At 35.1% G+C, this 15,864-nt stretch overlaps 1 protein-coding gene and 1 pseudogene across 2 annotated transcripts; one reads left to right on the plus strand and one right to left on the minus strand.

Moving 5' to 3' along the window:
- Positions 1 to 489: 489 nt before the first annotated feature.
- Positions 490 to 2,870, minus strand: LOC107490473 (pentatricopeptide repeat-containing protein At3g48810-like; annotated as a pseudogene).
- Positions 2,871 to 3,399: 529 nt separating this feature from the next.
- On the plus strand, positions 3,400 to 9,639 carry LOC107490582 (pentatricopeptide repeat-containing protein At3g48810). Of its 2 annotated transcripts, XM_021143251.2 has the most exons (4): positions 3,400 to 3,458; positions 6,398 to 8,531; positions 8,675 to 8,739; positions 9,493 to 9,639. In XM_021143251.2, the coding sequence occupies exon 2, from the start codon at positions 6,421 to 6,423 to the stop codon at positions 8,380 to 8,382; it is 1,962 nt and encodes a 653-aa protein (XP_020998910.1). In that variant the 5' UTR covers positions 3,400 to 3,458; positions 6,398 to 6,420; the 3' UTR covers positions 8,383 to 8,531; positions 8,675 to 8,739; positions 9,493 to 9,639. The 2 variants fall into 2 exon arrangements, with proteins under 2 accessions (XP_020998910.1, XP_052118327.1); XM_052262367.1 differs by lacking the exon at positions 3,400 to 3,458 and having other exon boundaries at positions 3,471 to 8,434.
- Positions 9,640 to 15,864: the final 6,225 nt, after the last annotated feature.

Genomic DNA, 15,864 nt, shown 5'->3' on the forward strand with positions numbered 1-15,864 from the left:
TGTTAATTTTTTTTAAGTTTCAAATCAAAATTAGGTTAGATATAAAAAGAAAAAGGTTTAGCCCTTGGGACACACTTTTTCTGGAGGGGGATCTTCTCACTTCTGCAATTTCACACTTTTTGAAACTCTTATTTTCTCTGTAAGTCATGAGTCACTAAACCTCCTCAGTTAAGGTTATGAGCTCTATTTATTTCTATGGATTGAGATTATTATTTTTCTATTTTAATTGATGTATTGATTCAGTTTTAAAGATTGCTTTCGTTATTCATCTCATGAATCTGGGTAGAACGACAATATAACCCTTATTTTACATGTGTTCTTGTGATTCTCGACAGAGTTATCTCACTTGAACAATAGCTTAAAAACAAATTCTTCCTAAATTACTAATTACTTGAATTAATCTGGATACATAACATATAATCTGTTTACCTTTGAGTAATAGATAATATCTTGGAAAATGGATGATACCGTTGGTAAATATGACCCCAATTATCCATTTTTCAAGATATCATCCAAGATACGTGTTGGTCCTATATGACCCAAGTTGTTAAAGATATCTCAAATCAACACATCCCAAGTGGCAACATTAGGAAAGATTTCTTTATTCAACATCTTATTATAAAGATACACAATGGCTTCTTAAGTGTCTAACCAATTGTAAATATTCCACAAGAAGTATGTGATATTATGTCTGGATACAACTCCTTTTCTTCAGTATATTTATCCAAAATTTGCATGGCAGTTCTAACCTTACACAACTTACTATATGCATGAATAATTACATTGAATATAATGGTATTGGGCTTTACTCCATTCACCAATATTTTTCACAGAATTTGTAAAACTTGTTCTTGCATCCCAGTAGAAGAAAATTCATGCATAATAATGTTGTAAATGACCGTATTTAGTTTTACATCCCTTTCTTCAATATCCTTTATAAGTCCACAAGCTTCTCTAAATCTGTTCACCCTAAAAAGACCATCCAACAACTCATTATATGTTCTAATATTAGGCAAACACTCATATTTTTCCATCTGATGAAATACACTCATGGCCTTTTCTATTCTTCTATTAACACACAAGCCTTTGATCAGTGTGTTGAATGTGGCAAGATTTAGTGGGCAACCATCAGCAACTATATTTTCAATAAGATGATGAGCTTGGTTAAACATAGACATTTGACAAAGAACATCTACCATAGTGGTGTATACCACAACATTAGGATGGCAACTGCAATTTATCATCTTGTTCCATATTGCAGAGGCACCTAATAGGTCCCCAGCTTTTACAAAACCGGATATTAGAGTGCTATATGTGGTCACATTTGGACTGCAAGAGCTTTTCTCCATCTAATTACAGATAGATATGGCCTCAGCCGTATTCCCAATGGTGCAAAAACCTTGTACAAAGGCGTTGTATGAAACAACATTCGACTTAACTCCCTCCATGATCGTAAGGTTCCACAATTCAAGAGCTTCACCAGGTTTTCCTCCCAATAAACAGCCTTTTATCAGCGAAGAATAAGTATGAATATTGGGGTTGCATCCTCTCTTAAGCATTTGTGCAAAAGCAGCAAGAGACAATTCAATATTTTCCATATAAAAAAGACAACTAATAATAGTAAACTGATAACATTAGGGTCAATGCCCTATAACACCATCTCATTCATCAAACAAAATACCTCATTTATTTTCTATTATTTGCAAAAGTCATTGATCAAAGCATTGTAGGCAGGTACTACAGGATTAAACCCATTGGCTAGCTCCTTTGCCTTCTCTACTTGACCAAGTTTACAAACAGAAGACACTATAGTAGTATAACTTACAGCATCTGGAGGGCAACCCTTATTCGACATTTCTTCAAGCAGCTTGCAGGCACTATCCATCTTCCTATTCTTACATAATGCCTTGAGAAGCATGTTATATGTAAACCCATTTGGTTCCAACCCTTCACCCTTCATGTTGTTATATACAGGACTAATCATCTGAAACCCAGTTTCACCAAGCAATGCATCTAAAAGGTGATTTATATCTTAATTGTGGGCTTGCACTCGAATTTCCTTATCCTATAAAACATCTTTAAAGCTTGATCAGCGAACTCTGCTCTCTTATATGAATTCATTACACATATGAATAAATCTTCAGAGCAAGCTACACCTTCAAGCTTCATCTGTTGTAACAGATATGGAATGCCATCCATTTCACCCTTTTTTCCCAAGCTTCTCAATCATGAGCTGATATGTAAATTTGATATGCTTGAAAGCTCCAGAATTGGCCAAAGACTTAAAATATTCAAGCGCCAAACCAATATCTCTCTTATGTTTCAAACTCTTCATACATGGAACTCTTCAACAAAAGAAGCATTTGTGGGTTGAGGTTGGGAATTACTTTCAAGATTGAAAATTGGGTTCGTGTTAAGCACCAAAGGAATTGAAGGCTTGCGCACTTTTAACAAGAAGGAACACCCATCTCTCAAATACATGATTATAATATCGAAAAAATTGCTGTGAGATAAAAGAATTGAGTTAGCTTTAAGAAGCTGGAATATACTTGGAAAAAAAAAACGTGTTTAACTGTTCATGCTTTTTCTGTGTCAACGAATATTAGAGTATGGTCTCCGCAAAATCTAATTTTCTTCTTTATTTTATATTCATGAATGGATATATGCCCAATAAAGATGATGTTTTGATCCTATTCAATTTTATTTCTAGGCTTTTGCTTATATATTTTCTGTTAACCAGTCCATATTAGTTCGGAAATTAGGAATCTACCCAAAAAAGAGCAAGGTTCTAAAAATTAGACTGAATCAACCAATTTAATTGGATTAATCGAAAATTGGTTATTTGGTCGGTCCGATTGATCTCAGAATTATCCTGCAAAAACTATTAAAAAATTGGTTGAACCGACGATTAACCGTCGAACCAGTTAGGTTTTTAGAAGCTCCGGTGGTAACCTGCCCCAAAAACGCCGTCGTTTTGACGCCAGGAAAAGAAAAGAAACATAAAAAAGAAAACCCACGAAGCGTCCCTCATCCCTCTCCCTTCCTATTTTCCTATTACCCGTATGAAGGCACTCCACCCCTCTCTTTCTCTGAAAATTCAAATTGGAGAACCCTAGTGCCAAACCTCCTTTGAACGCAGCCGCAGCAGCCACCATCGCTCCTCGGTCTTCGCCGAACTCTTCTCCTCCGGGGACTGACCGTGGGTGCTGCGTCACGTGTGGAAGCTCAGTTTGGCGGTTTGGCCTTCTTCGATTCGTTTCTCCTGTCGTCGCCGTCGTAGGAAGCTTTCCTCTCCTCTCCTCTCATCCGAGCTCTCTCTCTCTCTGTCTTCGCCGGCAGTTCCCATTCCTCCGTCAGACCGTCACCGGCACGAAGGTCGAGCTCGTGGCGTCGCTTTCCTCTGTTGCTGTCACTTCCCATTCCTCCGTCACCGTCACTACCCTTCCTTCCTCGCGTCGGTAAGCTCTCTATCTTCAATTTATTTTTGCTTGTTTAATTCTGAGTTGCTGAGTTAGGTTTAATTCTGAGTTGCTGGGTTTAAGTTTGTGTTGCTGAGTAAATAATAATGATTTTGTTGATGTTTGTTTATTCTGAGTTGCTGATTTTCTGAAATGTTGTTGCTGATTATGGGAAATGAAAGATGTTGCTGATTTTCTGATGGTCTTGTTTAATTCTGAGTTCCGGAGTTAGGTTTAATTGTAAGTTGCTGGGCTTAAGTTTGAGTTGTTGAGTTAATAATAATGATTTTGTTGATGTTTGCTTATCCTGAGTTGCTGATTTTTTGAAATTTTGTTACTGATTATGGGAAATGAATGATGTTGTTGCTGATTTTCTGATGGTCTTGTTTAATTCTAAGTTGCTGAGGTAGGTTCAATTGTGAGTTGCTGGGCTTAAGTTTGAGTTGCTGAGTTAATAATAATAATTTTGTTGATATTTGCTTATTCTGAGTTGCTGATTTTCTGAAATGTTGTTGCTGATCATGGGAAATGAACGATGTTGTTGTTGATTTTCTGATGGTTAAATATTGTTGGCTGTATGTTAAACATTATGTTTGTCATTTACTGAATGATTTGACTGTTTGAAGTTGTTTATGAGCTTTTATTGATAAATTATTGATAATTTATTAGGTGAAAGTGAAATTCTAAATTTTATTAGGTTAAAAATGATTGCATTTAAATATTTGGAATTATATGTTGAATTTTTAATAATTTTATTTAATATTTAATTAAACCGGTTGAATTCTGGTTGAACTTACCAGTGAATTAGTCACTTTCCCGGTTCATTGGCCGGTCCGGTTATCACAACCTTGAAAAGAGCGAAACAAAGGGTCAAATAAAATTGGTAAATTGCAAATAACAGAATTCTCTATATTCATAGTGTTTATTTGTTTGTTTATTTATTTATTTATTATTATTTATATTCATAGTGTTTATGTATTATTATATATTTTCTAACTTCTAAAAACGGAATCAAACTTGCCAATTCAACTCGATAAAATGGAATCAAGCCTCTAACCGGTCTTATTGAAACAAGTCTTATTGAAATAAAGAATCGATAAAAAAATTGGTACAAAAATCAGCAAAATGGGTGAAAATGTTGAATCAGATCGTTTTTATTGAAAAAATCGGTTAAAAAAAATAATTTTTTCTAAAATTACTTTTTTGAAAAATATATTATATGAAAAAGAAGAAAGTTTTAAATCTCTTTATATTCAAATTTCCAGAAATCTTGTGAAATTGGCAAATTGCTTTTGTAACAAGTTAGGATCAATTTATCAAAATTGGCATCTGATCTTGTCATTCCTGTGAGTATTTGATCACTGGTTTAACCAATAAATTAGTTGCTGAATCACAGTATTATAATTACATAAATATATAAAATTATTACAAAAATAATTAAAATAATTAATGCAATTTGTCTTCAACAATTTACATTAATCAAGTATCAATTTTCGTAACAATTAAACTTTGCACAACTAAATCAACCAATCAACTCATTAACTAAATCAACCAATTAATGGCTCGGCCCGGATAGCACTGGGTAACAAGGTTTCCGGTCTCACCGGATGAATCGAACCAGCTTTGGCATGAGATCTCGTTCTGCTGTGTTTATAGTTTGCTTTTCCTGTCTTGATCGGCAATATTTTATTGTTTATAGTGTGTAGCTGAGATGCGAGTCTGAGACTGTTCAGTTTCTAATTTTGGATTCGATGCAAGCAACTAAACCGTATTCTGTAGATTACAATGTAATTAGCTTTCATTTTATTTGCTTCATATTAAGAGATTAGGGTATTGATCCTAACTCATTACAAAAGCAATTTGCCAATTTCACAAGATTTCTGAAAATTTGAATATAAAGAGATTTAAAAATTTCTCTTTTTTTTCATATAATATATTTTTCAAAAAAGTAATTTTAGAAAAAATTAATTTTTTAACCAATTTTTTCAATAAAAAATGATCTGGTTCAACAAATTCACCCATTTTGGCGATTTTTGTACCAATTTTTTGTATCAATTTTTTGTTTCAATAAGACCGGTTAGATGTTTGATTCCATTTTATCGAGTTGAATTGGCCAGTTCCATTCCGTTTTTTGAAGTTAGAACCATGCAATTTCATCCGAATGATTGCAATTTAGCTATGAGAATAGAATCACATTGAACTAGCTAGTTTGATCGGGGTAACGGAAAACCTGTGTTGAGTCTTGATTTAGTCCAATCCTCGTTTGATCGTACTCCGTGCCTGGTCATTGTTGTTCGAATCTTGGCTTGTTTTGGATCAAGGTACAAATCAATTGTGAGCGAAGTGGTCAAAAATTGAAGGAACTTATAAATTAATAAATTTTTTAGCTGTTAATCCATTTAAAATAATTAAATACAAAAAATTAATTTTTTAAATATATATTATTTTATTTTATTTTATTCAATTCTAATTAAAAAATATAAATTAATTTAACTTTACAAAATAAATAAAAATATATAATAAAAAAATTAAACAAACAAATAAACACTATGAATATAAGTTTTGTACAGAGAATGTAGAATTTTTTAATTTCTTTATTATTTTATGTTTTTGTTATTTGCAATTCACCCATTTTATTTGATCCTTTATTTCGCTCTTTTCTGGGTGGAAGATTCCTAATTTCCTATCTAATATGGGATGGTTAACAGAAAATATATAAGCAAAAGCCTAGAAATAAAATTGAATAGGATCAAAACATCATCCTTATTGGGCATAAATCTATTCATGAATATAAAATAAAGAAGAAAATTGGATTTTGCGGAGACCATACTCTAAATTTTGTAGACACAGACAAAGCATGAACAGTTAAACACGTTTATTTTTTTTTTTCCAAGTATATTCCAGCTTCTTAAAGCTAATTCAATTCTCTTATCTCACAGCAATTTTTTCTGATACTATAATCATGTATTTGAGAGATGGGTGTTCCTTGTTGTTAAAAGTGCGCAAGCCTTCAATTCCCTTGGTGCTTAACACGAACCCAATTTTCAATCTTGAAAGTAATTCCCAACCCCAACCCACTAATGCTCCTCCTGTTGAAGAGTTCCATGTATTGAAGAGATTGAAACATGAGAGAGATATTGGTTTGGCGCTTGAATATTTCAAGTCTTTGGCCAATTCTGGAGCTTTCAAGCATACTCAATTTACATATCAGCTCATGATTGAGAAGCTTGGGAGAAACTGTGAAATGGATGGTGTTCAGTATCTATTGCAGCAGATGAAGCTTGAAGGTGTGGCTTGCTCTGAAGATTTGTTCATATGTGTGATGAATTCATATAGGAGAGCAGGGTTGGCTGATCAAGCTTTAAAGATGTTTTATAGGATACGGGAATTCGGGTGCAAGCCCACAGTTAAGATATACAATCACCTTTTAGATGCATTGCTTGGTGAAAATAGGTTTCAGATGATTAGTCCTGTGTATAACAACATGAAGGGTGAAGGGTTGGAACCAAATGGGTTCACATATAACATGCTTCTCAAGGCATTATGTAAGAATGGGAAGGTGGATGGTGCCTGCAAGCTGCTTGAAGAAATGTCGAATAAGGGTTGTCCTCCAGATGCTGTGAGTTACACTACTATAGTGTCTTCTGTATGTAAACTTGGTCAAGTAGAGAAGGCAAAGGAGCTAGCCAAGGGGTTTGCTCCTGTAGTACCTGTCTACAATGCTTTGATCAATGGCTTTTGCAAAGAATACAAAATAAAGGAGGCATTTGGTTTGTTGAATGAGATGGTGTTTAAGGGCATTGATCCAAATGTTATCAGTTATTCTACTATTATCAGTTGTCTTTCTGATATGGGAAATATTGACTTGTCTGTTGCTGCTTTTGCACAAATGCTTAAGAGAGGATGCAGCCCTAATATTCATACTTATTCTTCGCTCATAAAAGGCTATTTATTGGGAGGGAAACTTGGTGAAGCTCTTGAATTGTGGAACCTTATGATTATGGAGGGAGTTAAGCCGAATGTTGTTTCATACAATGCCCTCATACACGGTTTGTGCTGCATTGGGAATATGGCTGATGCCATATCTATTTGTAATCAGATGGAGAGAAGCTCTTGCAGTCCAAATGTGACCACATATAGCACTTTAATATCCGGTTTCGCAAAAGCTGGGGACTTGCTAGGTGCCTCTGCAATATGGAACAAGATGATAAATTGCGGTTGCCATCCTAATGTTGTGGTATACACCACTATGGTGGATGCTCTTTGTCAAATGTCTATGTTTAACCAAGTTCATCGTCTCATTGAAAATATGGTTGCTGATGGTTGCCCACCAAATGTTGTCACATTCAACACATTGATCAAGGGCTTGTGTGCTAACGGAAGAGTAGAAGGGGCCATGAGTGTACTTCATCAGATGGAGAAATATGATTGTTTGCCTAATATTAGAACATATAATGAGTTGTTGGATGGTCTTTTTAGGGTGAACAGATTCAGAGAAGCTTGTGGACTTATAAAGGATATTGAAGATAGGAATGTGGAACTAAATACAGTTACTTACAACATTATTATGCATGGGTTTTCTTCTGTTGGGATGCAAGAACGGGTTTTCCAAATTCTGGCAAAAATGTTGGTGAATGGAGTAAATCCCGACGCCATTACAGTCAATATAATTATTCATGCATATAGTAAGTTGGGTAAGGTTAGAACTGCCATGCAAATTTTGGATAAATATACTGAAGAAAAGGAGTTGTATCCAGACTGGTTAGGCACTGAAGAAGCCATTGTGTATCTTCATAATAAGATGTTGAGTAAAGGAATCTTTCCCAATGTTGCCACTTGGGATGTGTTAATTCGAGGTTTCTTTAACAACTTGGGTCATATGGGACCAACACGTATCTTGGATGATATCTTGGGAAATGGATGACAAGCAATTTTCAGATTCTTTAATGATTGAATAATGATGGCCTTAAATTATGGTAATTTTGTAGGTCTTAAATTCTCTTATATTGTTTTATGAATTTGAGCGATCAGATGCCAGTACCAAAGCACCATCTTGGCCTGTTGGAGTTGATGGTCAGTAATTTCTTTAGTTTTTAATAACTGGATTATTCTAATAAGTTGGCTTTTACCTCTGGATAATGTTTGTTCAAATGTAATATTGATGGAACCATTAAATTACTAGTTCATTGAACTTTTGAACTTTCTTCTCTTTTAAGGTATTCACCCGCCTACTAAGATTCCTATTCCAGTCCCGCCATCTCCATCAGCAAAGGGCGATGAGGTATATACTTCATACACGGGGAATTACGTCATTTCTTCCATGACATTTAGCAGTTGTGGTTGAGAAGTAGTTAAAGGAAAATTATATTCAAACATGTTTGATACAAGTTTATTTGGCTCACTGGTTAGTGGCATTTCGACATGGTTGAATATTTTTATTAGAAATTTACACCACCCTTTCCACATAGAAAAATTCTGTGATGAGTACTAGTTTAACAACTTACATATAGAGACACTCAGGAAAAAATGACGTGACACAATAACAATTGAATTTATCTGAAAAAGCCAGTGAATTGTTAGACTTGTGTCCTTTCCATCCAAGAATCTCTGTGCTTTGTAATACTACCTAGTGCATACTGCATCAACAACAACCAAGTCTTGTCCAACTAAGTGAAGCTAGCTATATGGATCAAATGATACCTTACTGGGTTGTCATAATTCATGTTTGTGTTTATGCTTAATTCCACCATCAGTTTCTGTACTTGCTGGAAGCCCAAAACCAGCATCTGGCCACTGATTTTTCTCTTGTGATATCTTTTTGGCATGATCGTAATATATTTCTCATAATTATGATTATCCTCCACTTTCACGTGTTCATGCTATTGGTGAATCTGGTAAAAATAGAATTGACTTGTCAATATCATTTGAAAGCTGGTTGAGTTTTATTAAATCTATGTTAATCAAGTCAACTGTATATGTACTTATATCCTGATATAATTTTTGAAATATGGTTCCTATGTTTACTTTACATAAGCCACAGAGACGACCTCTACAGCTAAGTGAGCAAGGCCAAGTCCTTGAGATTGCCATTGAAACCGCTGCAAATGCTGTTCTAGATCTTAAGGATAGCCTAAATGATTGGGACAGTAAAGTTGGTGATGGTGACTGGATCAACTGAGTCCTGTCCTCAAAATTGTCTATTATAGATGTTGAAGTATCATGGGAATTACTTGATTTATATGGTTCAACTTCTGCAGATGTATAGAGGTGCAAAAGCCATTCTGGAGGACATAAAAAAGTAAGTCTATGTCCTATTTGGTTAGGTATATCTTTGTTTGTACTCTTGGGGACAAGTTACTGCAAAAGCAATTGCCAATTTGAATTGTAATCACATTCTGACCTGAACTGCTGTTTTTTGTTCACAGCTATCCTCTGAACGATGCTGCAGAAACTGTCAATGAAATTGGATCCACAATTCGAAGAGCCATGGGAGGAACAAGTGGAATCATGTATTATGCTGTACTTATGCCATTGTTGAAGTTTAACTAATTATGCTGTTTGCGTATTGCTTTCAAGAAACTTTCTCTCTTCAGAGATACAATTTTCTGCAAGGCAGCATATACACAGCTGAAACCAAGCTCTGGTTCTGTTGTCATGCCAAAACAATGTGGGAACTCCAATATGGCTACCATTAATTTCAGAGTTAACTTTTCCTTTGCCCTTTTTTACTGTCAATCCCTCATGAGTTGTTTGATTTTCAGGGGCTGAGGCACTTGCGGCTTCCATTGCTGCTGTTACTAAATATGGGGGTGCCAGTGCTGGTTATAGAACCCTGCTAGATGCCCTTCTTCCAGCATCATCGGTTCTTCAAGAGGTCCTGACAATACGTTTTCACTTCCCCTACATTATTTGGATGCCCTTTTATGGAGTAACTTACTGTGCTTTTTGGTTGAACAGAAATTAAATGCTGGGGAGGATCCTATCACTGCTTTTGTTCTGTCTTCTGAGGCTGCATTAACTGGAGCTGAGTTAACCAAGAAAATGCAAGCACAGGTGATACCTTTTGACCCGTCTTTGTTAAGAGTACAAATTTGATGCAACACTGAGTTTTAACTTAATAGCAGATAACGTCTGGCATTCCGTTTCAATTATGTTTAGTTCATGAGTGGTGCTCAAGAAAACTTGGTTTCATTTTACTTATGATTTGCTTGCTATTCTTTAATGAAACAAATGGTTAAAACATGGAGTTTCAATTTTAGGAAGCTCATTTTGAATTGCAGTTTTTAGCAGTTCGCCTCTAAAATTGAGAAAAATGCCACAACCATAGTGGCTTGTTTTTATCCATTTATTTGTTATTATTAAGTGGATTGTTGGATCTGATGAGGGAGTGTTATGTAGGCTGGGCGTTCTACTTACGTGTCTTCAGAGTTGCTTTCAACAGTTCCTGACCCTGGTGCCATGGCTGTGGCAACGTGGTACAGGGCTGCAGCTCTAGCTGTCCAGCAAAAATACAAGAGTTGCAGCTCTAGCTTTCCAGCAAAAATACAAGAGTTAGGCTACGTGCAATTAAGCTCTTCATGCGGATTTAGCCAAGTTTTGTTCCGGATTTTGTATCCTTTTAACCATTGGGCTCTCCGCTTATGTTTTTTTGCATAAAGCTGAAAGAGCGATTGCATATACGCCAAATTTTACAGTGGATGTAAATTTCAAAAACTTGATAACTACAGTCGGACAATGATATACATCTATCTCATTGTGAGCCCTGTGCTTGTAATATTCATCGTTGGTTTATTCATTCTTTTATGCTCATTTTTTTTACCCTATGACCATCTCTTTGCGTCTTCCTCCTCAGTTTTGGCATCACTGTCTTTTCTACCGGTGTTTCTAATGCAATTTAACTACTGCAATTTTCCCTTCGTAATCAGTAATATTGTTTTGATTGGGATGATATTTCTGTGCAGTTTTTGTAGCTGTGGTATAGATTAGGATTTGTATTGTTGCTTTATAGAAAACAAAGTCGGGTTACGTGAACCGTTTCTACGTTGAAAATATCTTATGGTTCTTGTTTCTTGATAATGATATAGAACAAGTAGCATCTTCTGGGTTAACATTATTCCAGTTTGGCAATGACAATTTAGTGTTAAAATAATGAGGGTAAAAAATGTAGCAAATATACGAGTAAGGATAATCTAACATCCTAAAAATACTTGCTAGTGGTGCACTGGTCTCTCTCAGAAAGAACATACATATTTGCATATAAGTTTTTTTCTTTTAATTTAATGTTAATATTTGCATCATAATTATGAGTGTCATATTTGTTGGCAATATTGCATGAAAGGACGTGAAGAGAATCCCCGAAAGTGATTGGCGTGATGGAGCCGTCGTTTTCCGGTGAAGGTGAGTCATGAGTTTTGATGCATGGAGTTTAGCTCTCCATTCGGACCTGCAATGAACTTGGTTATTGTGACGACGAGTGATATGATGGTCTCTTATAAACATGTGAGACATGGAACTTCTGACTTCCATTGGATATTCCTATTACACAACGTTAAAAAACAATGTTTATGCTATCTACACCTATTATTGCAATAGAAAATCTCCGCATACAAGTCTTTTTTCTATACAAGTCTTACAAGTTCTCAATATCTCTTATCCCTAAAACATGCTTCTCTTGGCACGTATGTTTCACGTGCCTGCTTAACAGATTTTTCAATCAATTAATGCACGAACATATAACTTTCTTTTTCGAAAGGATTTCGTTTCTTTTTTCGAATTTCTTTTGCGTTTTCTTGCCTTCTCTCTTCGATCTCTTTCGAGCGTTTCTCTATGTCTTCTCCTTCGTGTTTTACGTGTGTTTCTCTCTGCCTTACGTGCTTTAGATTTTTCATTTTGTTTTGCGTTTGTCCATTGTTTTTTGACATCAAATTATGAAATTGTTTTTGAAGATAATGGATGATTCAACTTCAGATTCTCAACGGAACTAGAGCAAAGTGGATTTTGAAACTGAATCCAATGAAGTTCCTAAGGTGTGATTCAGTTTTAGTTAGTAATTGAATCTAAATTTGAATCCGATTAGTAGTTTTTTTATTGTGTAGCTGAATAATCTGTGAACTTTGCCTGTGATATTTGCTGTTTGTTCTTCCTTATTTGAATTGAATTTAATGCACTAGTTCTTATTAGAATTAAAATAATTTTGTCCATTTTATATCAGACACTCGGGTGTAGATCAGTAATAATTGGGTGCATTTAAGAAAAGTTTAGGTGCATTTACAGTTTATTACTTTTCATCTGACGGAGAGTGAATTGTTTTATTATTTTATTGAATTGTTTTAGTTTCTGTTTTAATATAGTGTATTTTGAGTGTATTTTTGCAGACCTTCTGTGCTGTTGATGACCAGTTTGTCCCCAAGGTTGGGATGACTTTTAACACCCTTGAAGATGTTGCAAAATTCTACAAGGATTATTCAAAGGTTACAGGTTTTTCTACAAGAGTTCGATGCACAAATAAGAAGGGAAACGAAATTAAGAATCAATTGATTATATGTACTAGAGAGGAAAAATGGAAATCGAAAATATCTCCGACCAAGAAGACAAATCCTTCAGCTGGTTTAAATTGTCCTACAAGAATTTATATATACGTATTGAAGGATGTTGGTATTTGGATCATTTCAAAGGTCGTGTTGTATCATTCACATCCTTGCTATCCAGATCAAGCACAGATGCTCAAACAGCACAGGAAACTAAGCATGTCCATGTGTCGTGCAACAGAGAATAACGAAAAAGTCGGTATCAGACCTAGCAAAACTTTCCAATCATTTGTTGCAGCAGCGGGGTCACCGTGAGTTAAATTTTAATAGAAAGAGAGAATCGAATGGTGTAGATTTTCAATTTGTCAAACAATACAATAATTGCCTTGAAAACAGGGAGCAAACAGAGAGAGAATCGAATGCTGTAGATTTTCACACGGTCATATCATGTGCAACAAAATCCTCCATTGAAGCTCAGTTTCAACATGTGTACCCTCACCAAAAGTTTAGGGAAGTCCAAGCACAATTTAAAGGGAAGGCAAATTGCATCACAAGATTAATGAATTCCGCTCTAGGCTATTCAGTATATGAAGTTGGAGAGCAAGTTTTCAGCTCAATATTCAACAAGTTTGCAGGTACTTATGACTCAGTAGCAGCCCAAGTGAAATATCAGTGCTTATTATTTGAGTCAAGAGGGATATTGTGCCGTCACGCCCTAAGCGTGTTAAGCTTTGAACGGGTAACCCAAGTTTCACCGAGATATATATTGGAACGATGGAGCAAGAAGGTAAATAGGCGACAAGAAACAAGAGGTTTGACGAATTGGTGTTTCGTTCGCAAAATATATGCGAATTTGCATCAGAATTTGAGGAGCTGACTTCCATTCTGCACCGTGCGTACGATAACGTCATGGTTGAGATGGAATAACTGAAAGCCAAAAGGAAGGGGACATGTTCATTATCTCACGAAGATGCCAACTTGGAATCCGTTAACGAGCTTCAAAGCCCTCCAAGGGTTCGAACAAGAGGACGTCCCAAAAATAGGCTAGGTTCAAAGTTGGATAAACAGATTGCAAATGGCTCAAAGAAGAAAAAAATGAAAGCTCCCAGCGAGATAAAAGTGATGTTCTTTAAATAAGTGGTAATTGAGTTTAATTATTTTGTTAGTAGTTTTACTAATATGTGAGTTTATTATTTCCAGTTAAACCTTTTTGATGCTCCATCAGTGGTGCAACCAAATTCCAGCCAATATCACAGACATGTTATGAATTATCAGTTCAGTGATCCAGTTGCAGCGAATAGGTGTTTGGGTGTATAGTTAAAGGATATTGGTGTAAAGCTCATCTTTTTTGGTGCATTTCTGAACATTATTGTGTTTGACATTTTAATTTTATATTTTTCAGATACTGCTGTTTATGTTAAAAATTAGTGTTCTTTTTAGTTTTTAGGGTTTAGGATTTTAGGGTTTAGGGTTTTAGGATTTTAGGGTTTTAGGGTTTAGGATTTAGGGTTTAGGGGTTTAGGGGATTAGGGTTTAAGGTTTAGGGTTTAGGATTTTATGGTTTTAGGGTTTTAGGGTATATATTTGGATGTATACGGGTTATATTTTGGTGCATAATTAAAGTTTAGGGTTTAGGGTTTTAGGATTTTAGGGTTTAGGGTTTAGGGGTTTATGGTTTAGGGGTTTAGGATATATATTTGGGTGCATAATTAAGGTTTAGGGTTTAGGGTTTAAGGTTTAGGGTTTTAGGGTTTAGGGTTTTATGGGTTTAGGATTTTAGGGTTTTAGGGTTTAGGGTTTATGGTTTTAGGGTTTAGGGTTTCAGTGTTTTAAGGTTTTAGGGGTTTAGGGGGTTTAGGATATATATTTGGGTGTATACGGGTTATATTTGGGTGCATAATTAGGGTTTAGGGTTTTAAGGTTTTAGGGGTTTAAGGTATATATTTGGGTGTATACTGGTTATATTTGGGTGCATAATTAAGGTGTAGGGTTTAGGGTTTAGGATTTAGGGTTTAGGGTTTTAGAGGTTACATGTTTTGGTTTTAGGGTATATATTTGGGTGTGTACGAGTTATATTTAGGTGCATAATTAAAGTAATTGGCGTATTAGTTGGTTTGGTGTTGTTTTCCTTTATTTCTTATGTACCTGTAACTTACAGCTTTTGAATACAGCACAGACATTTATTTATGCAAAAAAATTTATAATAAAAATGCATTAAATATTCACAAAATTTACAAGTGTTGAAACTATTTCAAGACTACTTAAAACTGAAGTCAATCACTGTCACTATCAATATCATAAGAATCTACTTGATAATATGGACTCAACAAAGCTGCAGATGGCTTCGACAATCTCATTGCTTCATTTCCCTTAATCGCTGCATCTCTGTCACGATTCATGTCATGAAAAAGAATTCGGGAAGCAAATTCAACTCTGAAGTGGTCGACCTCCGCCTACAGTTTGAAAGAATATTATTTGAAATAAATCTGTTAATTTAGGAAAGTAATAGAGAGCTATATAGTTTTAAATACAATTACCTGAGTCCAATTGTCCCACTCATACTTCCCCTTGTTAATGTTTTGAGGCTCGATTATTTCAAGCCATTTCATGACATAAACAACACAATCGTAACTAAAAACCAAAAATAATTTAGCAAATTAAAATAGGACAGCAATTGAAAACACAATTTTTCAAAGTGAAAGATCTGTACGGTGTTTTTTGGCCTGAAATGTCAATGTAAGGAGGCTCAATTTCACGATCTTTTCTCTTGAAAGGTGCCCCCGACATATACCCTAATTCTTGAAATCACATACCCTTAAAAACAAAAAACAAAGCCAAATATAAGAAGGAATAAGTCTAATAAATCAATACACCCAAAG

This window comes from Arachis duranensis, chromosome 5 (assembly GCF_000817695.3).
Source record: "Arachis duranensis cultivar V14167 chromosome 5, aradu.V14167.gnm2.J7QH, whole genome shotgun sequence".
In the NCBI taxonomy this organism is placed as follows: Eukaryota; Viridiplantae; Streptophyta; class Magnoliopsida; order Fabales; family Fabaceae; genus Arachis; species Arachis duranensis.

What these genes read in the sequence shown, in the direction of transcription:
- LOC107490582 (XM_021143251.2), top strand. Translation starts at nt 6,421, where the DNA reads ATGTATTTGAGAGATGGGTGTTCCTTGTTGTTAAAAGTGCGCAAGCCT.